The 23,565-nt window shown below is 38.4% G+C and overlaps 1 protein-coding gene across 5 annotated transcripts in view; it reads right to left on the bottom strand.

Moving 5' to 3' along the window:
- Positions 1-523: 523 nt before the first annotated feature.
- Positions 524-23,565, bottom strand: part of LOC103143265 (receptor tyrosine-protein kinase erbB-3) — a 23,967-nt gene continuing 925 nt past the window's right edge. Inside the window, exons 1-28 of one of the 5 annotated variants that reach the window (XM_016675086.1) lie at positions 13,574-13,767; positions 12,036-12,193; positions 11,587-11,773; positions 11,131-11,256; positions 10,425-10,490; positions 10,084-10,202; positions 9,464-9,605; positions 9,150-9,263; positions 8,178-8,295; positions 7,366-7,439; positions 7,186-7,276; positions 7,015-7,035; positions 6,175-6,383; positions 5,129-5,258; positions 4,900-4,993; positions 4,602-4,756; positions 4,464-4,520; positions 4,225-4,366; positions 4,027-4,137; positions 3,850-3,948; positions 3,503-3,688; positions 3,259-3,414; positions 2,378-2,456; positions 1,531-1,677; positions 1,340-1,437; positions 1,068-1,253; positions 908-970; positions 524-811 (exon numbers count right to left, since the gene is read on the bottom strand). In XM_016675086.1, coding sequence (XP_016530572.1) covers positions 539-811; positions 908-970; positions 1,068-1,253; positions 1,340-1,437; positions 1,531-1,677; positions 2,378-2,456; positions 3,259-3,414; positions 3,503-3,688; positions 3,850-3,948; positions 4,027-4,137; positions 4,225-4,366; positions 4,464-4,520; positions 4,602-4,756; positions 4,900-4,993; positions 5,129-5,258; positions 6,175-6,383; positions 7,015-7,035; positions 7,186-7,276; positions 7,366-7,439; positions 8,178-8,295; positions 9,150-9,263; positions 9,464-9,605; positions 10,084-10,202; positions 10,425-10,490; positions 11,131-11,256; positions 11,587-11,773; positions 12,036-12,164 — 3,372 coding nt within the window. In that variant the 5' untranslated portion in view covers positions 12,165-12,193; positions 13,574-13,767 and the 3' untranslated portion in view covers positions 524-538. Of the gene's footprint in view, positions 812-907; positions 971-1,067; positions 1,254-1,332; positions 1,438-1,530; positions 1,678-2,377; positions 2,457-3,258; positions 3,415-3,502; positions 3,689-3,849; positions 3,949-4,026; positions 4,138-4,224; positions 4,367-4,463; positions 4,521-4,601; positions 4,757-4,899; positions 4,994-5,128; positions 5,259-6,174; positions 6,384-7,014; positions 7,036-7,185; positions 7,277-7,365; positions 7,440-8,177; positions 8,296-9,149; positions 9,264-9,463; positions 9,606-10,083; positions 10,203-10,424; positions 10,491-11,130; positions 11,257-11,586; positions 11,774-12,035; positions 12,194-12,339; positions 12,453-13,308; positions 13,551-13,573; positions 13,768-23,565 lie in introns of those variants that run through there. The other 4 variants (XM_016675085.1, XM_016675083.1, XM_016675084.1 and 1 more) reach the window with 4 other exon arrangements.

Here is a 23,565-nt window from a genome sequence, read left to right as displayed (position 1 = left end):
GCATCTTTAAAAATTTGATATTATGAAAATATTCAATTATTTTGGTTACTCAATTCAATAAATTGAAGCCACAAACAGCATAGAGTCATTAGAGGAATGCGTTTTAAACTTAAATTTTTTCTTTACATATTTGTTGAAAGTGTCACTATGTCATGACAGTAAGAGACGGAGACAAAATNGTTACATTTCCAGCACACCCGGGCTAGCACAAAATACTGAAATATGTAGTTCGATTAATCTGCACTATGTAACGTTAATACGTTAATTGCATGCGTAAATGCGTTAACGTTGACAGTCCAGATTTAAACAGATGTTCGACATTGTGGCCTTTGTCAAATAAGTTCAGTACGTCTCAAAACCCAAGACTGGTCTCCAGTTTTCTTATTCCAGTTCAGTACATACTTTGTCACATATTTCATTTATTTAAACTTTTTTTTTTATTTCACTTTGGTCTAGTGTTATTGAATAGATTTACATCAAACCCTTGACCAGGTTCAGCAGGTTTACTGAAGCCTCTCGACCTCATGTCAAAGCTTTTTTAAGCGCTCAGAGCATTGTCACCTCTTTCTGGGCTTCCTCCAGGAAGGACGTATCCGTTCTGATCTTCCTCCTCTGCGTCAGGCGACGGGGTCTCTGGCGGCCCACCGGACATGCTGTCCCTCTGTGACACGTAAGCGCTGTCCTCACGTTGGCGTCTTCTTTTCAGACTTCCTGGCAAAGAAAAGTCCTCGCTCATCTCCATGTCCACCGCAGTGCCACAGCCCTCTGAGCTCTCAGACACGGTGCGCGCAGAGTTCAGTCGAGAACGGGACTGACACACAAAACAGATAATTTGAGATTAACCATTTAAGTAGTTTGAGTATGATGTGGGCTGATAAAAAAATAAAAATCTTTTTAATGGATCTACCTGTCCTCCAAAGCCTGGGGTCATGGGCAGGTATCCAGCCACGGTTGATGGATTGAGCACCACCTTTAAGACAAAAATCAATGAATGTTATGTGGATACAGATGAGCAGGCAGTGCATTTTCAGGCATAAAATCCAGGGAACATCAACACCGTCCCCTACTCTGTTAGTGTCGGTCCTGGAGATTCGGCTCAGACTCCTGGACAGGAGGTGAGGTCCTGGAGTCCCGCAGTCCGCCGAGGTGTGAACTCCAATGTCCTCCAGATCAAAGTCTAAATCATCCAGCTCATCCAGGTCTGCACTCCGCTGGGCGACTTCGTCAGGCGGTGAATCGTGTTGATTGCTTTCCTGCCGAAACCAGAAAAATTATAGATGAGCATGCTGCGTTGGCACCAAGCGCTAAACAACACAGTGCTAGTCCAGGTGGGTCTTACTTTGATGACCAGGTAGCGAGGTGGGTCTCTGGCCATTCTGGTGAATTCTCCAGCCAGTTCCTTAAATGTTGGACGGACATTTTCATCGATCATCCAGCCTGGATAAGCAAGAAATAAGATCATTAACTGTTTTCTGTGGGACTGCAACCAGCCCAAAACGAGCTTCCACCTGTAAAATTAAAATGACTTACACTTGACCATCACCATGTAGACGTCGATGGTGCATATCTGAGGCTGAGAAAGACGCTCGCCCTTTTCCAACAGATCAGGAACCTCCTGTGGACGCATGGTGGAGTATGGCTCTGTCCCGTGAGACATCATCTCCCAAACAGTCACACCTAAGATCCAGAGGACAATGTTGAATCGATCTGAGGAAAACAGCTTTTAAGTTTGTAAAAGTGACAGGTTATACTTCCTTGAACAGGATGAGACAGATCTACGGGCGATACAAAACATGCTCATGACAATTTTTTACACAAAATCATTCTTAGATCATGAGATTTTACTCTGTTCAGTTCTGCCTATTTTGAGATCCTTTCAGAATGAGATGTTTTGGGGCCTCTTGTCACTTTAAATCCAAATGAGCTGCTGATGGCCAACTACTCGATTTTTACACTTCCACATGAAAATCGCTGCAAACGGATGTACAATTATACAACAGTACATCTTTGAAAAGCAGAAGTAGAGCCTCCTGCGGAGCCAGCAAAAATTCAGCAAGTGGTTTCTAGAAGGTAAGTCAACAACAATGCACTTGTGTTTTCCAGCAGCCATTGTACAGCACATACAGTGGTAAAACCAGTTGGCCAGATGTGCTGCAGCTCTGCTTGGGTTGCTAGGTAACTGTGGATCAAGTAAGAGGTTTTTGAAATGGTAAATTTATTGCTTAAGAACAGCTAGTTTTTTAATAGTTTGGTGATAGTTTTAGTGTTTGGGGGTCTTTTTAGACTTATTTGAGACCCAAATAGAAGTACAAAAACTTAAAAATGTGAACTCTGCATAACAGGTCCCATTTAAATAAAGTCAGTACTTAGAGCCTACCGTAACTCCACACATCACTCTGATGAGTGTATCTGCGAAACAAGATGCTCTCCAGGGCCATCCACTTGATGATTGGTGTCTGCAAATGTGAACAAAAAAATTTGTTTTTTGGAAATCAGTTAAAAAAACAGAAACAGTGGAGATAGAAAATAATAGATGTTAAAAGGCATAAAATAATTTTCCTAAATGTTTGTTTTTCTGTTTCTGTATCCTACAACAGCTGAAAAAAATCATGCCCTTGAACTTTTTCACATTTCCATTTGTTACAACAAAAATCTTCAATGTATTTTTTAAAGATTTTAGGTGACATCCACACAAAACAGAACATAATTGAAAATTAGTAGAAAATTGAGGATTTAAAAAGAATCTTCACAAGAAAAAATGAATAAATCTTCATTAGTTCTTGCAGTTAAAGCTGTCAGTCTCCTGGTTTTAACATAAACTCTTCCCTGTCCCTGCACAATACTGCCTCCACCGTGTCTCACCATGATTCCTCTGACTAAATTACTTTCTTTTGAATGTTTAATGTTTCCCCCGCGTGGCCGGTGGGAAACTATAACTAGGATTTGTCATAACTTTGTTTCAACAACGGCATCCTTCTTGCTAATCTTCCATAAAGGCTGAATCTGTGAAGTTGAAGACAAACAAGCGTCCCACCAAACTTTTTCCACCTGAGCTGTGGTTTTCTGCAGCTCCCCTAAAGTTACTGCAGGCCTTTCAGCTGCTCTCCAAGTAGGTCTGTGTTATTCTGTCACATAAAATCCAAATAAAATACGTAGAAGACTATAGTTGTAGTGTAAAAAAAAAAAAAGAGAGGAAAAGTTCAAGGCGTTTTGATACTCTTGATTAGCACCGTACATAACTCCTCCTATAAAACCCACCTTGCCCTCATTAAAAAAGTTTTTCTTGTCATCAGGATAGAGCAGGTCCGCCACGCCATAATCTGAAATCTGTGCTGTGAAGTTGTCATTGAGGAGAACGTTTCTGGCAGCCAGGTTTCTGTGGACAATCCTGTTTTCCTCCAGGTAATTCATTCCCTGATGGTGAAGAAGAACAATGTGACTCGTCTTTGAAACGTGTGTGTAAAACTAAAAAAAAAAAACAGAGTCTGCATTGGTCCTTTACCTTTGCTATCTGGACACACCAGTTGAGCAGCCTCTGTGGGCTCAGCTTGTTCTTGTTGCTCCTGACGTGCTCCAGCATGGAGCCCTGACTGCTGAGTGGGGTGACGAGTTGGAGGCTGTCGCCTGGACAGAAACCCAACGTCCTCACAACGTTGATGTGGTTCATGCTTCCCATCGCAGTCATTTGCTGTGGAGATCATTCCCATTACATATTAAGACTTTAATATCTGAGTTTTCAGTCACATTTTTTCAAACTGAATCCAGTTCTCTTCCATACAAGTTCACATGCTTTTCAAGCATCATTTCAGATGGATGGACAACACAAACATTTCACTGAAGTTGACTTACATCTGTCACTTTGTAGAAATTTTGTCGACCCGTGCGATCATGAATCGTCCTGATGGCAACAGGCAGCTTCACTGTGTCTCCCTCAGGGATCCAAACGCCCTACGACGTAAAGAGAGCCCGGCTTCAGACACTGATCAACAGGAATCAGATGTAGAAAACGAATGCTGCAATGTGCACCTTGTGGACGGTTCCAAATGCTCCATTACCCAGAGGTTTGATCTTACGCAGCTCCGAGGGCTTGAAGATCCGAGCGTGGACTTTCTCTTTCTCCTCCAAAGGTTCGAAACTCTGAAGACACACACAAAGCATGACTTTATGTTGCCGTCTTTAAATTCAGACAGGAGTGGGAAATCCGAGACGGATGTGCCGACTTACTTCACCACTCTCCATGTATCTCCTCATGGCTCGCTTACGACGGATGACGATGCTTCGGCGCCACAGAGTGGTCAGCACAAAGATGGAGAATGAAATGAAGAGTGTGGCGAGGACTCCCAATATGATGCCGGTGGTTGCATGTCTAATCACGAGAGTTTAAAGGGTGACATGCAATCAGAACCTCATGATTACCCAAATCAAAACTATAAAAGACGGATCTAAATAAGAGGATATATTACCCAGTCAGGGCTCGAGGAGCAATTCCCACACAGTCCCCGATTCCAGGGCCAGTACATCTGGAGAAAAAAATGCATGAAGAGTCAGTTTAAAGAAGGAAAATACACATGCAGGGATGCAGTTTTGTAATCGTCACTCACCCTTGGGTGCAGTTCATGTGGCATGTCTCACAACGGCCTTGTTTGCTGGCATATTTAAAGATGACTCCCTCCCCGCCCATCACACCATCGGGACACGAGGAGACACAGTGTGGACCGTCCTGCAGGCTGGAGCATGCAACACACTGATCTGCTCCCTGGAGGTAGACAAAAGACACAGAGCGGAGACACTATTTGAGCCACGAGGGGGCAGCAGTGGATCTTTGCCCAAACTTTACTCTTCTTCTACTTTGACCAATTAGAGAACAACGAGGGTAAGAAAACAGCAAAGGGATCATACCGGCCCCGTGCAAGTCTTCATTCCTTCCTGGACTTTACATTCAGGATGACATGGCAAACACTCGCCTGACTTTGTAGCAAACTCCCTCCTAGTTCTGCATTAAGAGCAAAAAAAAAAAATATATATATATAATATTCAGCAGACTGCAAAAAGAGCTGAAATCTGAAAGGCACCCCGCTGAAACTTGCATTATTTATCCTAAATGTGACTTTTTTTTTTGAAGACCTACCCAGTGAGGAACATGCAGTCTGACACACACGTCCCCCCACGGCTGTACTTGTTACAGGAAACACACTGATCCGGCCCCGCGCCCCAGCAGCCATCTGCGCACAAGGGGTCACACACATGGCCATCCACATCTGCAGGGGAGAAGAAAGACAAATCATTGTGGTGAAGCAGCCTCAGCATCGCTGGAAAGAAGTAACATCGGTAGGCGTGAACACAGAACTAAAATTACATTTTGCAACACAGGTCAAGGTGTACGAACTCTTGGCTGAAAGATGACGTGTTACCGAAATGAAGTGACTTTTTTTTAATCCACAGATTCTAGTTGCTGTACAACTTCAACAGAAGATTTTGTTCCAGTTAGAAAAATATACAGCATGTTTAATTTCAAGTGATTTATGTTGCTTTTGTTAAACATTATTCATAAAGATATGTGATTTTAAAGTGATGCATATGTTTTTTAAAAGTAAAAGAAAAAAATAAACTGTTTTAATTGAACAATCTAAAAGGATTTTACAGAACGAAAGGTCAGGAATTAAAACAAAATATGCCATATTGCCAAAAGTATCGTCACAAATTTTTCCTTGTATTCATCTCAAAAAAATTGGTGCCTTCATATGTGAAGGGTGCTATATATTTTGATTGGTGAGACAGTAAAAATGTCAAAAATGTTAAAAAAAAAAGTTTTATTTGACAGGCAAACTTATTTTAGTTCTTTTGCAAAGTAAAATGTATGCATTGGTTGCATTAGTTTGTTAGCAGGAAGCTTCTGTGTCATAAATTAGATTTCCATCTGTATTTTAATGCAGTTTTTCATCCATAAAACCACAGCATTCAGGGTCACCTTAGCAACAGTTTAAATTGTGAATGTTTTTAATAGTTTTCCCGGTGTTTTAATCATTTTGTTATCTCTTGACCAGGACTGCCTTGAAAAAGAGGTTATTGATCTCAGAAGGACTTTCCTAGTTAAATAAAATAAAAATAAAAATAAATTTAGCTTTCACCAGCACTGAAAAGGTTTACTAAATCCACTATGACACCACTACTCACCACACTGCTCCGCTTTCCGGTTTTCCTTGATGACGCGGCTATTCTGCTGTTTCTGGGGACTGGAAATGATGCGCATCCAGTTCACAGTGTTGTAGTAGCACAGATTCTTGTTTTTGGTGATATAGACACCGCCGTCATTCAACTTCTGCAGGGAGCGCAACCCGAGGGAGGTGAGAGACGGGATATTCATCACAAGGAAAGAGTAGCCCCTGAAACGGCAGGCGATGATGTGAATGCGTATTTTTGCATGAACAAAAATATGAATTGGACAAATGGCTTACTTTAAAAAGACTTGTTTTGTATTATGTGGGTTCACTACGTTTAGGTTTTGCCATTTCAATAGAAAATATAAATACAGAAGAGTCTCTAAGTTTTGAGTTTCTTCTCTGAACTTTGTCACATCAAAGGCAAAACCAAAACTGATTCTGATTATTTCCAAAGGTCTCCTACATCCCTGTTTTAATTTTTGTTTCTTTAAAAGAAATTTCACATTTCATTTGAAAAGGCAAAACTTAAATTTGGGAAATCTCGAAAGGAAGTAGAGATTGGAACAAAACAGAAATTAATTTTATTTAAAAACATAAACGATTAGCAGAATAGATTGGGATTAATCTCCAAATATGAACAATCAAGTGAGAAATTAGCATTTTTGTTTTCCTTTGTAAAACTGGATACCACTTTCACAATGTAACAGATTTTGCCCAGGTTACCAGAAGAAAAAACCAAAAAAAAAAAACTTTAAACAGATGTGTCCACCACCAGTTTAATCTCACAATACCAGTATGGGATGAACACACACCAACACCAAAAAGAGGATGCACTTTAAGGTGTTTAACATACCTTTTGTTACGGTTCCCTCCACTACAGAAAGCAAAGATATCACATGACAAAGAAATAAAAAAGAAAAGCAGTTCAATTTAAGGCTTATTAATAACAGAACACAATCATGTTTATGGGTCAGTGGCTTCAGAGAAACAATGAGGCAAAGAAAGAAAAACATCAGCTGCTCACGAGTAAAGTTTTCTTCCTTGTATTGTTTGGAGGTTGGAAAAGACCGACAGGTTCGAGAGGCTTTCAGGCCACGACTGGATGTTGAGGTAGTCTGAAAATCAAGTTGTATTTCAGAGTCTCTAAAAACATGCAAACAATATCACAGCACCTTAAAAACACTCCTGTAGTTTAGAAACTCACCTGTAATCTCCTGCACAGTGTTAAAGACTTTCAGCTTTTCTGGATCGAGGGGTGGTATTTTTTCGTAAGGATCGCTTTGAGCAAAAAAGAAATGAAGACAAAAAAAATTATTTAATGCAAAATACCCTGAATGAAGCACTGAGAATAAAGCTTCATGATAAGCTAAATATAAACTGAGAATTTTCAGAGGGGAAGGTTTAGGTAACTGGTGCAGAGAGCAAAAATAACCATATGTATAGTTTTCCCTTTGCTTTTAAAATAGAACATGTTACTTAAAGGATTATTCCTTAACTATCAAAACTTATAGACTGTTGTGTGTGCATTATGTTTCTCTACTTCCTGTGCATCATGTTTCTCTACTTCCTGTGCATCATGTTTCTCTACTTCCTGTGCAGAGCCTGATGCAGACGGGGCTTGAGAAGTAACAAGAGATGAGCAGAGGAATGAACCCACATCTTAACGCATTTTGTCACATCATATCTCTATGATCATTGTTCAGGCAGGTGGCTGATACTGGGGCTGCTTTTAATTTAGATCTATAACAATTTTTAAGATTTCTTATCGAAATCAGACACAATCTTGTACTACTTTAAAGGTAAACACATTTAACAACACAATATAAGTTGTTAAGCGTTCTATAACAACCTTTAACTCATTTTATTTTGACGACTAAAGCAGGAATATATGTGAATGGGAAAAACATTGTTGGGAAACTGACACTGAGAATGAACTCGTTTGTTGTGTCTGTAAATTTAGTTCTGAATGTTCAGCTTGCAACACAAAATAATTCATACATTTTAATTTATTCTTACCCTCCTATGCCAAGCACCGTAAAGTCAAGACTGCCCTTGATTACAGTGCAGTTTATAAAACTGTCAATGTTAGCTGCATCAACGGTTTTGCTTTTCTGTTTTTCTGTGCCGTCACAAACTGCAAAAAAAAAAAAGGGAAGAAAAAATACATAAAAAAAATAAAAACACCAAGAAACATAATACTATGGTGGCATAATTAAAACTAGTGATCAACAAAGAATTAATTTTACACTTTCAACCACAAGTTATAACTGCTCCATTGGCTTATTACTAGGTTTCAGACACACGATAGACCTAGTTTGGGGATCAGCAGGTTTTGGAATTTGCACTTTCAAAATAAGTTCACAGATGCTCTTTAAAACAAAGACCTCATGTTTCCTAATAGAAATAACTTAGGCATAGAAGATGTATTATTGCCATTTTAAAGGAAAGCTCACAGAAGCATATCAGTGAAAAGTTCTGATATAATAATTTGATTAGAGTTAGCTGGCACATTCCTGTTAGCTAAGAGGCTAATGCTAAAACTAGCATTTTAGCCTACAATAAAGCACTGTTAGTGTAGTAGAAAGATTTAGTTTTTCTTTCCGAGTATTTTGCTATAAAATAAGACAATGTTACCAAATTAGGAAATGTTAGCATTTTAGCTAAGCACAGCATACAAGTTTGAAAACATAGATTAGCATCATGTTAGCTATTGCTAGCTTATTATTGAATGCTAGGAGACTGTAGTGTCACAGATTATGTACATTATTGATATCTAACATGCTAATGTTGGTATGTCACCTAATATTAACATTTAAACTTCTTAATCATTTTAACCCCCATTAGCATTGTAGATGTTAATTACTGGTGTTACTAGCTTGTCCTCCTTTACTAGAATGTTACCGTGTGCATTAAATCGTAATTTAGTGTAACAGATATTTCTTGTTATTAAAAGCAACATGCCAATATTGCTACTTATAAAGTGGTTACCTTTGGGGCAGAGACCTCTACAGGGCTCGCATCGCTTCGCTCCATTTTTGTCCACCTCCATTTTATCTGCTGGGCAGTTCCTTACACATGAGCTGCCATCCACAACAAAGTTGGCTGTTCAAAAACAGAAAACGACATTAATAAATACTTTGCACTGTGTCAGGGACTTACATTAAACTGAGCTAACACTGTTAACACTGTTAGCACAGCTAACATTAAACACTGAGATAACACTTATAGCAGCTTAATAACCAGAGCTTTATGACTATCACAACTGTGTTTAAATTGGTTTATATTTATGTGTGGGGACTCACGGGGGCACTGGGCCACACAGATAGAGCCATACTGGTATTTGGCATTGGGATTGCGCTCCATTTTGAATGACTGCTTGTTGTAGATCAGAGTCTGGGGACACTGGAGCACACACGATCCTGAGTTGTTGAAGTTCTTGCAAGCCTGTAAGATGCAACATAAAACAACAATTAGGTGCAAAGGTTGTGCATTTGTATACATGTTTTTAATTTTTTGCTACTTAAGTGGTTAATTGCCATTTATGACTGCTTTTATCATTTATTTAGAAACTTCTCTTTTTTAAAATGATATTGGAGATCATTAAGCAGTTCCTAATAAGTGCTTGTAACTGTCAAAGATCAGAACAGGTGGAAATGTTCAGCAGCAAAGCATAGTGTCATTTGCATAAATTGCACCATTAAAAGACTTCGGTGAAAAAAAAAGACATTCAACTTCTGCGTGGGCTTTTTATATTTACATTTGTGCAGAAATACTTACATTTTCTCACTAAAAGCCTTTTTACATTAGTTGGAATAAACAGTGCAATACTTTGACCTAAAACTTTATCAAAAAGTTGATTTGTTCATTTTATATTTAAGCTGGTTTCTGTCTAAAATCTGTTTACTGTAAGTTTTAGACTCACAAAGCAGTCTGTATCCAGGGGCCCGTTGCAGCCACCAGCACATTCAACGTGGCAACAGTCGCTCGGGTTTCTTCCGAAGCATCGGCTGTTACACTGAGGCGCACACACGGTCTTTGTTACTGAAACAGAGAAGGAAGTTTGTTGTCCTTCCAGTGAAGTGAGAGTACAATGTGGCACGCAAAAGTCAATGAAATGTGAATTAGCGTTGAAGTTTGAATTGGCATACGGTGAAAGAGGTAACTCATCAAGCTACAAAGAGTCGTCTTTTTCGCTTTTTTATAACGAGAGTTGAGTGGCAAAATTAACGGATAAGAGATAAAGATTTATTTTCTGTCACTCACAGGTCTGGCAAGAGTTGCTTCCTGGTCCCCAACAAGGCCCGTTCCCGCATGCTTCATTACAAGGCTCTGGAAAATATTTCTACTGTTAGTAGATGTAGTTTTACAAATGAAAGCAAGTGAAAACAAATCATAGCGAAACCAGGTTTAAACACTTACATCATACCTGCAAACTGATTTACTCATCAATCGTGGTTTTTGTTTGTACATAGGCATCTTTAAAAATTTGATATTATGAAAATATTCAATTATTTTGGTTACTCAATTCAATAAATTGAAGCCACAAACAGCATAGAGTCATTAGAGGAATGCGTTTTAAACTTAAATTTTTTCTTTACATATTTGTTGAAAGTGTCACTATGTCATGACAGTAAGAGACGGAGACAAAATTGAGCTCCTCTGCCTTCTCCCGGTGCCAATGATGGCAGATAAACGGCTTTCCTGTAATCCTTTGCCATTACCACATTTACCAGCGCGTTCATGAGGTTGATTGACGTCGCTAAGACACTCCTCCTGGTTCTGATTGATTTTGTTTGTTGCTTTTGACTGGAAGTGTTGCATTTCTTCATAAAATAATAGCAGCACAGGGAGGATGTGGAGGAGCTCGATCTTTTTCACAGATTGTCTCGTAACATACTCTCACGACATGATGACAGCTTTAACAAAACGTATTTTTTCTAAATGTTTTTGCACATTAATTCAGACTCACTCTCAGGACCGTTCTTTTGGATCATAAGCTCAGCTGATGCATCCTTCACTATGTCGAACCAGTTCACCTGTGGAGCGTAACTCAGGTACTTGTTGTCGAATATCTGGACGCCTCCTTCAAGTATCTCTGTGGGCGGCACAAATGCAAATGTGTGGAAAAGAATGAGAATTATTAGAGCAAGCCCGGACAGGCCCATGACTCAACCCATCAGACATTGGCACTCGCTTTTTACTACAGCACATCTAAATGCAGCGCAGTGGTACAGAGCTCGTTACTTTGACAGTTGGGCGGTTGTACACGACACATTCCAGCTACCTCACCAACAGACGGCATTCTGGAGGGTGCGGCTTCACTGAGAGCGTGTGAGGGCTCCAACAGTAACTGAGGGCCATACCCAGCTCTTATCTGCTCTGACTCAGCCTCCCACACTTTAAACATACATAGCATACAGCATACCTGTGAGGTTTGTCAAGCCGAGCTCCTGAAGGCCGTGTTGACCATCTTTCTGGTAGTTGAGCATCACGGCCAAGGCGTAGCGGTCCTCATAAAGATTGTTGCCCCTGATCACACGCAGGTTATCGAGAGGGAGACGGCTGAACTCGTTCATAGCGAACACAACGTGGCCCGTCACTTCCTTTATAGACTGCAAGGTTCAGTAGTAGAAAACACACGTTAGACAACAAAGCATCACTTAAATGCGTTTCAGTCACAAATAATGATCTCATAGTGACATCATCTCCACTGATTTGGTTCCCGACTTCTCGGGGAACCTCAGGGTAGGAATGTTTCTGGCACCGGTTGATTATACATCCATGTCTGGACTGGTTAGTGACATTCTTCTAGTGACACATCTGTGAAAGGATTACTAATCTGCTCTACTCAGAAGCCGATGTTCCCAGGCTCACCTGCAAGAAGCTGAAGTCCCGGGTGTGCTGCATCAAGATGATCTCAAGGTTTCCCATCACGATGTTGCAGCCGGTGTATCGTTCCTTCATCAGTTTGTAGTGGTTCTCTGGGTCTCCTGTTGTGCTCATGCCATTTTGGGTGCCAGAGCAAACAGCCACTGGAGAAATAAAACAAGAAACTCCTATTATTTCAAATATTTCTAAATTTTCCATTGCACATTTAAAAGAAATGCTCCATGGCTCTTTTGCAGACATGCAAAAGACATACGTTTCTGTGCATTATGTTGTGGGATAGCAGGCAAACCTGTCAAACCGCGACAGAGCTCATCAAACTTCAACCATCCAATTATTGCATCAGCAAAATGGAGATTTGCTGATGCATTTTCATAAAAATGAAAAGAAGCCATATACAAAGAATCTCAGCGGTATTTGGCGACATGACACCGGTGCTCCGCCATAGACATGGCCTCCGCCACCATGCGGAAGTAGAGCAAACCCCAACAACCAGTGTTATAATGGCGGAGGTAGTAAAACTCAATGAGTTACCCAACCCAATACATTTTTAGAGTAATTTTTGCCTCATCAGTGCAACAGTGAGGTAAAGGCGGCGGGCAAGAAAATTCTCTAATGAGTCCTACCTCAGGTCTGTGAGGTTATTAGTGGGAAACAACGGAGAAATCAACGATAAAGCCCAAGAGGAAAAATTATGTGGTCTGGTTGGATCTGAGTGAACGCTGTGTTGGACACATTTTGCACGTACAAAACGGGTGAGCAATGACTTAAATAATACTGGCTTGTGAAAACCTGCCTTCAGGAAAATGCTTAAAAATAAACAGTAGCGTAAGAGCTCTTGGATACATCAGTCTATGTTTTTTCATGAGGCCAAAGAGCTACCATTGGAATTTACACACATAAAATCAAGCATAACTACCTTCACTCATTGATCTGGAAATGATTACATGTTTAGCATTGTTATTTTAAGCAGTCTGAGCTGTGTTTATTTGAGTTTATCCTTGATCCCTTAGCACGGAGCCGTTAGCAATTAGCAAGGAGTCTTGAACCGTTAGCAATTAGCACGGACCCTTGAGTCGTTAGCTTCCAGATAATATATTACATTGTTTAGGATAAAACTGAATATATGAGAACGGGGTACCTACGTTTGTCTTATTTATTAACTTGTGTTTAATTGTTTGCCTATTTAATCGCACAAGGCTTGATTTGACTATCAAGAAGTGTCGTTATGACAAAAAATGTAATGTTTACTAACAGTTACCTTCCTGCTTTCTAGTTGCCGTTGATCAGTTTAATTCAACTCGACTTGAGGCGGGTTGCAGGCCATTATCCATTTTTTGCGTTATTCTAGGCTCATTTGGTTTTTGGAAATATAATAAATTGTATTCCACCCTCTAAACGTTTTGGGTAACGGCTGTCGGGATTGCATACGTCCACTGACATCTTGGACCATGACCTCCTATTACTTTCCTCGAAATCTCTCTGGCCGCAGCGTGTTTGTTATGATAAACACTGTCAATATAGACCTTTTTCACGCTTCCGTGTTTTAAAGATGTCGGAGGTCAGTTCCTCCCATAGCTATGACTGGTTATGAGTTCCTCCTGATACGGAGCGTACACTTGCGAACAAATTGCCACCGCTGATTGGTCAGTTGCTGACAAACGCCCTGGAATGATTGGGAGGGGATTGATATACGTCCTCATGGGGGCGGAGCCAGCGTCAACAGCTAAGGCATGGACAACCAACAGGCTACTTCCTTCAACAACAAATATGGCACCATTAACAATTTGCTCTCTTGTTAATGGTGCCAGATCCTGTACATTTGAAGATTTTTTATTTTGAAATAAGTTTCGAAAATATTTATAATTTTCCCCATACTTCCCAATTATCCACTGCTTTGCACTGGTCAGATAAAATCCTAAAAATAAACTGAATTTTATGGGATAAAATGTGAAAGTATTAAAAGGGTGTGGATACTTTTGCAAGTCATTGTATTTATCTCTTCATATTCTTCATATTAAGAATCACCAGATTGTTTTCTTATGTAAAATGTGTTCAGATGCATTTGAATATAGAGTAAATGCAACTTCATTGTCCCGCAAGGGGGAAATTCATATCTTTAGTTGTTTAGAAGAGAAACAGCACAACAAATAACTCGATGATAGACACTCTTATGGATGTCTTAATGAGGGATTCATGAGCAAACAGTGTGCTATTTTCACAAAGACCGTTTTATGCCATTTTACTACAAGAGGGTGTGTTTGTATTGGTGAAAATGAATGAATCTACTGTAAGAGTGTGAAACAAGTTGAGAATTGTGCTCAGGACACGTCCTTCTGCCCAACAAACACCCAGAGCCTTGTTTATGGTCTGTGGGAGTTCACCCGTCAGCATCACCATGAGGCTGCTTTGCTATTCAAATACCAGGGAAACACGGGAGACGATGCAGAGAGCAAAACAAGGACGACAAACTCAACATGACCAAGTGTCGCATAGAAACACGGAAACACAAAAACACTGCTGCCAGCCACATTTAGTGACACAATAAATGACCTTAAAAAAAAAACTTTTATAAAAACAGCTTCATCATAGCTTCTTGTTTACATAAATATTTGTTTTTAATCAAATCACCAGTGGTGCAGTGACAACATAGAAGAATGATCGACCATTTCTTTTTCTACAGTCTTTCTACATTGATCAATCTTGACTCCATTATAATCTCCTTTATTCTGAGCACTGAGATGGAAAAAGATTATTTTGTACCAGATGACCAAAGCATAGTTAAAACTCATATGGTTTAACAAAATATTCCAACAAGATATTGAAAAAATATTCTTGTGTTATTTATTTTGAAGGGAACTAGCTAGTTTTGCAACTTGCACTGAAACATGTTCAGCGAGTTTTAGTGACAGTTTTGGGGGGGGTCACGTTAATAAGTTATAAATATGTAAGACACACAAGTTGAATTTTTAAAAAGTGTATTTTTGTGATTTCTAATCTGATTCATGCTGAAAGGAGAAAGACTGGCAAAAATTATGCATTTTATTACTACAACATAAAAACTATGTACAGCTAAAATACACCGATCATTCTGAAATGTAAACATTTTAAATGCATTAATTTCTTATTATATTGAACAAAATAACTCTTTGAGCTGCAAAGTTGTTTATTGTGTTCATCTCAACAAATTCCTGACATTTTGAAGACCATTTATAAAACACAGGAAACCAGACTCTCAAAAACCTGTGTGAGTCAAAATAGCAGGCAGGCAGCTAACAACAGGATCAACAAGGACATAAAAGACTAATGATTATTAACTCTAGAGCACAGCCAGGTCAAAGCCCACTGTACGTGTTCTTCTTTTATTAATTAATGAAAAACATTGCGAGGGTTTCGTTTCACAGGAATAACCGCCTAAGTTATTATTTGAAGCATTAAATTTTGGCTAAGTCTCCTGGAAATTAAACTATGTTAATGCGAAGTCCCCTGAAGGAATGGAAAAACCACTCCGAGTGTGTTCTAAGTGCGGCAACGAGCTTATCAGTGATTATAAAGCCATTCTGAAAGTTGTTAAAGAGTTTCTGAGAACACTGGGTTCACTGGGTCTGACTTGGTAACAAGAACATAAAAGAGTTCACCCACTGAGGAAAATAAAACAAAAAAATCTCTTTGCTTGATGATTTTCTTATTCAGAGGATTTTTCAGTTTCAATCTGTCACCTTTCTGACATAACAGGTTTGTTTGTTTATTCTGTTCAAAGATTGTTTTTCAGAAGAGGTATTATAAGCTCTCACGAACAAGACATTATGTTAGGCTTGCCCAACCTTTTCAGATGGAACATAGTCATCAACATCCAGTTAACTTAGTAATCTCAATCTAAACACGGAAAAGGGTTTACCGGGGATGAGCATCACAAACTGAGTTCTTTTATTTTTTGAGTTTTGCATTTTGGCAAACTGAAAACCAGGATAATCAAAGCCAAACTTTTCAGAGACAATGTTTGAATCATTTTCTACGGAATCCGTAATTGAGGGACTGTTAAAAAGGTAACGTATAGTGTGTGCCGTTAATAATTTTCTTGTTATAAATCCAAATTGGTCCGTCTGGTGGGATGGAGACAGTCCAAGAGCGGCCAAGCTAAAGCCCATTTCTCCCATTTTACAGCTTCTCCAGTCTCCAGAATTTCACAGTAGTTTTAGGATCCTGTGCTCATTTTTCTTTCCTCTGTCTCTTCTCGATCACAAAATTTCTCTTAACTGGAAAAGCTTGACATGTGCAGTTTCTAGTTGGTGTTTGACAGGTAGGATGATTGGTTGCACGCCATCAACTAGTTTGAGTTCCCATGCAAAACTCCAGCAGCTTCTGTGTATATAATGGGCGAAAGCAAAGGTAAACAACGGTGTAATTGCTCATGAAATAGCCTTTGCATAAACCACAATGATGTTTTTGAAACTGGAGATCTTTTTAAGACGCTAGAAGTCTAATGTGGTCTTGGTTCCTTTTAGAGGATCACTAGCTTCATCCTCCAGGACGAGTTGGTTTCATACTAAGCAAAGACTCCAGGAGTTATCTGTTGCCACTAAGATCTTGACTTCCAAGGTCTTTAACAGGCCTTACTTCAAAGATCTTTCTTTTGTATAAATCCAGTTCAGTTAGACCCAGAAGATTAATCAACTGGCTATACATCTACAGACTTCTGCCACCTTGGAAAATAACTTTATAGCAATTCATACAAACTCTGTTTTTGTACCTTTAAGGTATTTTCCCATTTTTCTTCAGTTATTTACACATTAGAATATCTTTTTTTTTTTTTTACACCGGAAATAGATGTTGGATGTGGTGCACCACCAATGAGCGTCCTTCTGAAACATGTTGAAATGTTAAGCTCAGAGTAACTACCATTAGAAAAGCATAAAACTCAATGAGACTGTAGTTGTTTTAAGACAATGAAGCCCACTTTGGACTTCTAGGTAACTTTACCCACCAACCAACTAATCTGGATTTACACTAAACCATTGCAGGTAATTTATAAAGAGCTCATAAGATTTTACCAGAATCTCAATTCAAAAGTTTCGAACTATTGCTTTAACTCTTCTTGGGTTTCCTCCAGTTTCCACAGTGTGAGATTTATTCCTGCAATGAAATATTATACAACTGCTGTTTAACACTGTTTTTCAACCTCTAGTGTACCGTGAGTGGTCGTCAGGTGTGCCGTATTTTCCAGACTATAAGCTGCTACTTTTTTTCTGCACTTTGAACATGCGGCTTTTCTGTGGATTTTTCTTCAACCACCACTTCTTTAGCAGGAAGTGAATCATTGGCAGTCAAAATTGGAAATCAAAGAGGAACGCGCTAATTTTCATTTAGAACAAGCACATGCTAGCAGCAGGCACGACGGAGAAATGTTTTCAAACTCATATGATGCAGCTTCTAAGTTGAGGAGTATCGATCTGGCAGTACAGGAGGGAAATAAACACGCTGCACGTAAACTCGGCGTGAACAAAATCGGATTTGGAGACGAACTGCGTCCTTAATATATCCAGCAGTTATTAAGACGCAGCCCTCTGCTGCCCTCTGCTGGGTCCTTATGGGAAACCGAGAGCGGCAGAGATACCAGCTGCTTATAGCCCGGTGCGGCTGATATATATAAGTTTCCAGGGGGGTTCAAAAAATTTGACGGTGCGGTTTATAGTATGGTGCACTCATAGTCCGGAAAATACGGTAATTGGTCTTAAAAGATTTTTTTGAAAACGAATTAATTATCTGCAAATAATGCCATCTTTGAGTGTCTTTGCTGTAGTAGTGACTAGTGGCGTAATCATGTAATTTTATTATCACTAGATGACAGTAGGTACAGAGCATTTTACATTAAAACAAGAGAATTAGTGATGCATGAATGCTACTTCATTCATGCATCACACACGACAGTGTTGTGGCACTGTTCAGGTGTATTTTTGAAGTGGACATGTTAAGTGCAATTTGAAATAAGAAATGTAAAATGATAAAAATAAATTTTTGTGTTCATTTGATTCCTATTCAAGACACTTTGATAAGAATGACTATATATGTAATATAGGCGGCTACAGAGTATCTTTGTTTGCATTTTTGGTTGGTGGTGTGCCTCGTGATTTTTTCAATTAAAACAATGTACCTTGACTCAACAAAGGTGGAAAAACACTGGTCTAACAGGAAGTGTTGTGTTGGATGTTGTTTTTTGACTAACGCCAAGCTAGAACGACAAGTTATGATTTCTCAGAGTTTAGTATTTCACTTTAGATGAGGTGAGATGGAAAACTAAAGGAATTATAAGGAAATTCATACGCCAGAGCTTCAAGCTAGCACTCTGTGACCCATTTCGTGTGTGACTGATCTGCATCGGTGATTCATGACTAACGTGGGATGACAGGCAACATCAGCAGCTTCTTTCAAGGAAGAGCGAAAAAACAGCACTTCACAGAAGACGTTATTTGCAGTTCCTCCAACAAAAATTGTTTTGTTAGCTTGTTGCACTTGCTACATACCTGAAAAGTGCATGTGCGTGCATGCATGTGCAAACACACGGAAGAGTCCTGTTTTATAAACTTGTCACACTTCCATGTTACTGGATTCTGTTACATAGCTGTTTTGCCAAGAAAGAAAAAAATGTGCAACTTTTGGTTATTTCTTTTCATTTTGCATATTTTGTTTAATTTTAATGCATCTGTGTTGATTTGTGTATCACAATGTATTTATTTTTTCAGATTTTCAGGTTGCTACTCCCCTTTTATTTTATTCCTAACATGGTTTCTGTCATTTTTAGTCATTCTCAATTAGTGTCACAATTCATGCCTGTGCCACGCTCACATAATCAGACTAACCCGATTCTTGAACCAGTAATCACCCTTCTCTGTATTTATACTCCTGGTTTGCATTCAGTTTTTGTCAGATCTTCCCTTTACCTGCTCAGAAAACAGAAAACATAACAAAAAGTTGTTTGTGAACCCTTCTCATGTTTTCAACTCTTAAGCTAGCTGTAGATATTTTCTGTTTCTATAGCGAGCTGCTACGTCATTTAACGTTTTTTTGTAAATGCTTGCTTGTGAAGGGAGTGCCACGCGTCAAGCATTCAAAGAAAACCCTCCTGCAGCCTATATTTGAAATTATATGACTTTACGAGCCACTCGACCGTAATGCTGTTTATCTGTGAGCAGCTTGATGTTATCAGTTGATGACTGAACTGTTGACTATATGGCGCTTGAGCTGCCTGAAACACCTGTGAGTGCATTATGTTCCAGAATTTTCCACCTGGTGTAGTATGCAGAGTATGCATGTGGAACAGGGTGACAAAGCAGAGTAAAATTACACAGAACATAATGTGACAGATATGGTATGTTCACATTTACATAACACGCAGACCGCAGATTTTTTTTCCCCTTTTTTTTTTCTATCAAAGGAGGACTTCCTGAGTCAGCTGATGGATGATGAAGGGGAAAAAAAGGATGAGGTGAAAGGCAATGAGTCAATACAGAAGCAGGGATTAACACAATGGCTCTACTCTGAGTGAAAAGCAAGAGTAGATGTGTGTCTGCAAACAATCTGTGTATTTTTCCCACTCTTCAAAAAGGCTGCCAAGTGGTGGAGCCTCACTAGCTATCAAAAGCCAAATGAACTCTCTGTTGCATGGCATCACTGCCATCCCATGCGCTAACTTGTAACCTGACACAATAATGAAAGCATAGCTTGGATCGGGTTTGGCTGTTTTTTTTTTTTCCATTCATCTGTTACCAAGGCTTCAGCTCTGCAAAACAACAGAGGGGAAGGAAGAAGAACAGAGGGAGGAGGAGATAAACAAGTTCAATAGAATCAGAGGAGACGCTGACTGTTGTAAACAGAAACTTGGCACAGCGCAGCAAGAGATTACTGCATACCTTGAGTGCACGCTCATGCATCTGCAAACACTAGGAAAAATACCTGAACACACAAGCTGGTTCACTTCTGTTAACTCGCCTGTTTACAGGCACACGTTGTGCATAAATGGAGTTAAAGATCTTTGTTATGTAGCCAATGTGAACGACTTTAATGAACTTGCAAATGAGTTACTTCACATCAATCACTGCCATCAAGCTCAATCCCAGGTTTGCTTTTCGGTGTATGTATCTGAAAATCACTCTGACAATAACTAATGAAGTTATTTTTTAAATCTTTGTTCAGGATGTTTAATTAACCTTTAACATTTGTCAGTAAAAACAAAAGTCATGCACTGTTCCTCATTGCACAATGACAACATTAATAAAGGAAACCAAACTGACAAGCCTGCAACATGTTTGAGTTGGATTGGATAACATGTTATCCTGATTTTATGCTTAAAAGGATGAGGAAAGCAATTAGTTAAAGCCATTGCTTCGTAAGAGAAATGTGCAGAAACACAACACTGCATTTATTTCCAACTCTGTGTGTAAAATCCTTTGAAATGCAGGAATGTTTTATTGTTAGCACTAAAAAGTTACAACTTTTCTTCAAGTGAGTGTTGGAGATTCTGTGTGTGCTGGTAAGATTTACAAAGAACATCATACAACCTTTGTTTCTTTTAACCTTTTATAATAAGTGACCAATTAAATTATTTGGCATTAATTATTAATATTTTTTATTTCCTTGACTGCAGATATGTGAAACTTGTTGGTTTTTTGTATCCTTTTCTTGACTTAACACATCTGCTTTGTGCACATGTCATCTTCTCTTATTTTTTCCATTTTGGTCATTTAATAAGATAATAAAAAATACTCAAACTCAAGGTTGGATATTTCAGAAATGTTTTCAAAGTGATGCTAGTTTATTAAAAGTAAATGTATGTATTTATTTTTTTCTTTTTGCATATTTTTGCTTTGGGAGACAATAAAGGTGCCAAGATTTTCAGTGTAAGATTGTTTGTAAAATAAATACAGGTAAACTTTAAGATTTTAGTTACACATGTTTGACATGAGGAGTGATAAAAGTGAAGCACTATGTCATTTAAATGTTAAGATTCTGGCTGATATTTTCCAGACACATTGATCTCACTTGAAAAGCACGTTTTCTAGTCTGTCCCGTTTCAAAAGCTGCCTAAAATAAATGGGCCTCCATGTCACGTCACATTTAAATCGACTTCCAAACAAGACGTCATGGTTTACTGTGTCTTGGATTATCTGTTTAACTTACACATGACTGAAAGATGAAGGTAATTCAGAAAGGTGCCTTTTATGGGAATAGTTAGGTATTTCAGTTTTGCGTAACTAACAATGTGTTTATAAAAAACCCAAAAGGTATTTCTTGATAACAGATTTTTCCCTGAAAGACTGAATTTACTTAAATAAAGGTTGAATTTTTCAAAACTGTTCCTGTGTCAGAGCATGGAAGAACGATGTAACTAGTTATTAATAAAAAGTTCCTTTACAGTTCAGTTTTAAAAGTATAAATAAAACAAACACTTCAGTTACATTTATGTGAGACACTATTACAGTCATTATTGTTGAACTAGTGATTTTATTAAAAACTAAATAATGGATATATGGATAATTATTTTTTGTGGGATCCCCCCTCCCATCTACTGAAATTTAAACTTGTATTTAACTTTCTAAAACTTCTTTCTAAAACCAATACAGTATCATGCTACTGCAAGAAACACACATCTTTATGCAGTGAATGTGGCGGGTTGATGTAAAACAAAAATGAATATTGAAAATTTGTGTTAAGATTTGTGGTAAAAACAAAGGCTAAAAAATCAATGAATCCTAAAACATTTTGGAGTTAACATTTGAAATTTAAATAACATTGCCAAACTTGTCAAATAAAAGGAGAAAATTAAATAACCAGCTAAAAAAAAACCCCAGAAAAATCATTTTAACATTTTGTGCTTTAGCCTCCAGGCCTTCACTAGCGAGGTGAGCTAACGCTGCCCTTCTTCACCAGAAACATCTTTTGTTCGTTACATAAACTTTGGGCAATTCTGGTTCGATTATTTAGTAAAGTTTCATTCCTACTGAATGAAAAAGCTTCCCGGATCAAATATTAGAAACTAATACCTTTTCTTTCATCTGTTGCTTTCATGAAATCTTTTGAGAGTTTGACGTTTACCAGAGGCTCTGTCACCTGAGCAATCGATGACCTCATGTTCACATTGTTGTCTTCACAATCAGAGACACTTTAGTCACTAACAGCCAGGTGGCAACAAGAACACAAGGTCAAAGTTCACACACACAGATTCAAATCTCAACATGCCTTCGCCTATACACTCAAGAAGCAACATATTTACTCAAGCACTGCACTCCTCTAAAGTGTGCACTGGGATTGTTTAAATCTTTTCCTCTCAGGTAAAGAAAGCTCTGTCAGCCTGGAGCAAAGGGAAGCATTTACTCAGAGCCGGCCCAAGGTAGAAGTGAACTAAGCCGGTGCTTAGGGCTCTCAAACTATCGGGAGTCTTCCCATTGAACCATAGGATGACATTTTTTAGATTTGCTAGTGAAAACAAGAGTAATTTTCAATTTGATTTGAATATTTCAGATTAGATTAATTAACCAATTTTAAAGTGTTTAAAAGTAATATTTAAGGGAATTAGCAAGTTTTCGTTGTATAAAGTGGTACTTTTGTGATGCATCTCAGCAAGCAATAACCAAATCATTCATGATTGTTTTTTAAACTCAGCCAGTTAGATTCCGCCCCTTTCCCAGATTTCACCAAACCTGTATATAAACACTGTTAGCACTGATGTTTTTAGCCCCCAAAGCTAATTCTGCCTAAGGCCCTGTAAAAGCTTGGACTGGCCCTGTCTTTAATCTGCTACTGGAAACCCCAAATTAACACACAATCAGTTACTCAACATTTTACCCAGCAACAAGTGAAGCAGCATATTTGTATTTTGATGTTAATCTATGTTTATGTTAAAAAATTTGACATTTTGTATAGAAAATTACTACATACTAATACTTACAATACTATATTTACATCATAAAATAAACAAATACATAATTACGCTCAGCACTATTTTGCATCCAAATATAAGAAATAATCAAATTACAGCTTTTCTTTATTGATCATTTGATTATTTTATTTGTAGCATCTCTAAAAACAGTTAAACAATGATTTCCCCATAAAAATCAGAAAATGAGTTTTAGATTTAAATTTGCTGTCTTTTAATCTGACAGCCCTAAAAGAAAAAAGAAAAAAAAACACAGCACAACCTACTTTCACCAGAAGTCACTTTTAGTGAACAGAGTCCATTTATGTCTGACTTAATCTGAGAATAAATCCAGTTTCTCTGTGAAGCCCTCAGAGATTAAGTAGAAGACTTTAATGAACAGCAGACATGTGAGAGAGAAAGTTTTGGAGAAGTTGAAAGAGAAGTTATGTTATAAAATAAAATCCCAAACTTTGGATATCTTACACAGTTTAATCTATTAGCCAAGTAACCACTGGTAACTCTGGAGAAGCTGCAGAGATGCTCTGCTCAGGTGGAGATAGATAGATAGATAGATAGATAGATAGATAGATAGATAGATAGATAGAT

Source organism: Poecilia formosa, unplaced genomic scaffold (assembly GCF_000485575.1).
Source record: "Poecilia formosa unplaced genomic scaffold, Poecilia_formosa-5.1.2 Scaffold106, whole genome shotgun sequence".
Classification (NCBI taxonomy): domain Eukaryota; kingdom Metazoa; phylum Chordata; class Actinopteri; order Cyprinodontiformes; family Poeciliidae; genus Poecilia; species Poecilia formosa.
Note: the sequence above shows the minus strand (reverse complement) of the source record. Positions and strands in the feature narration are given on the sequence as shown.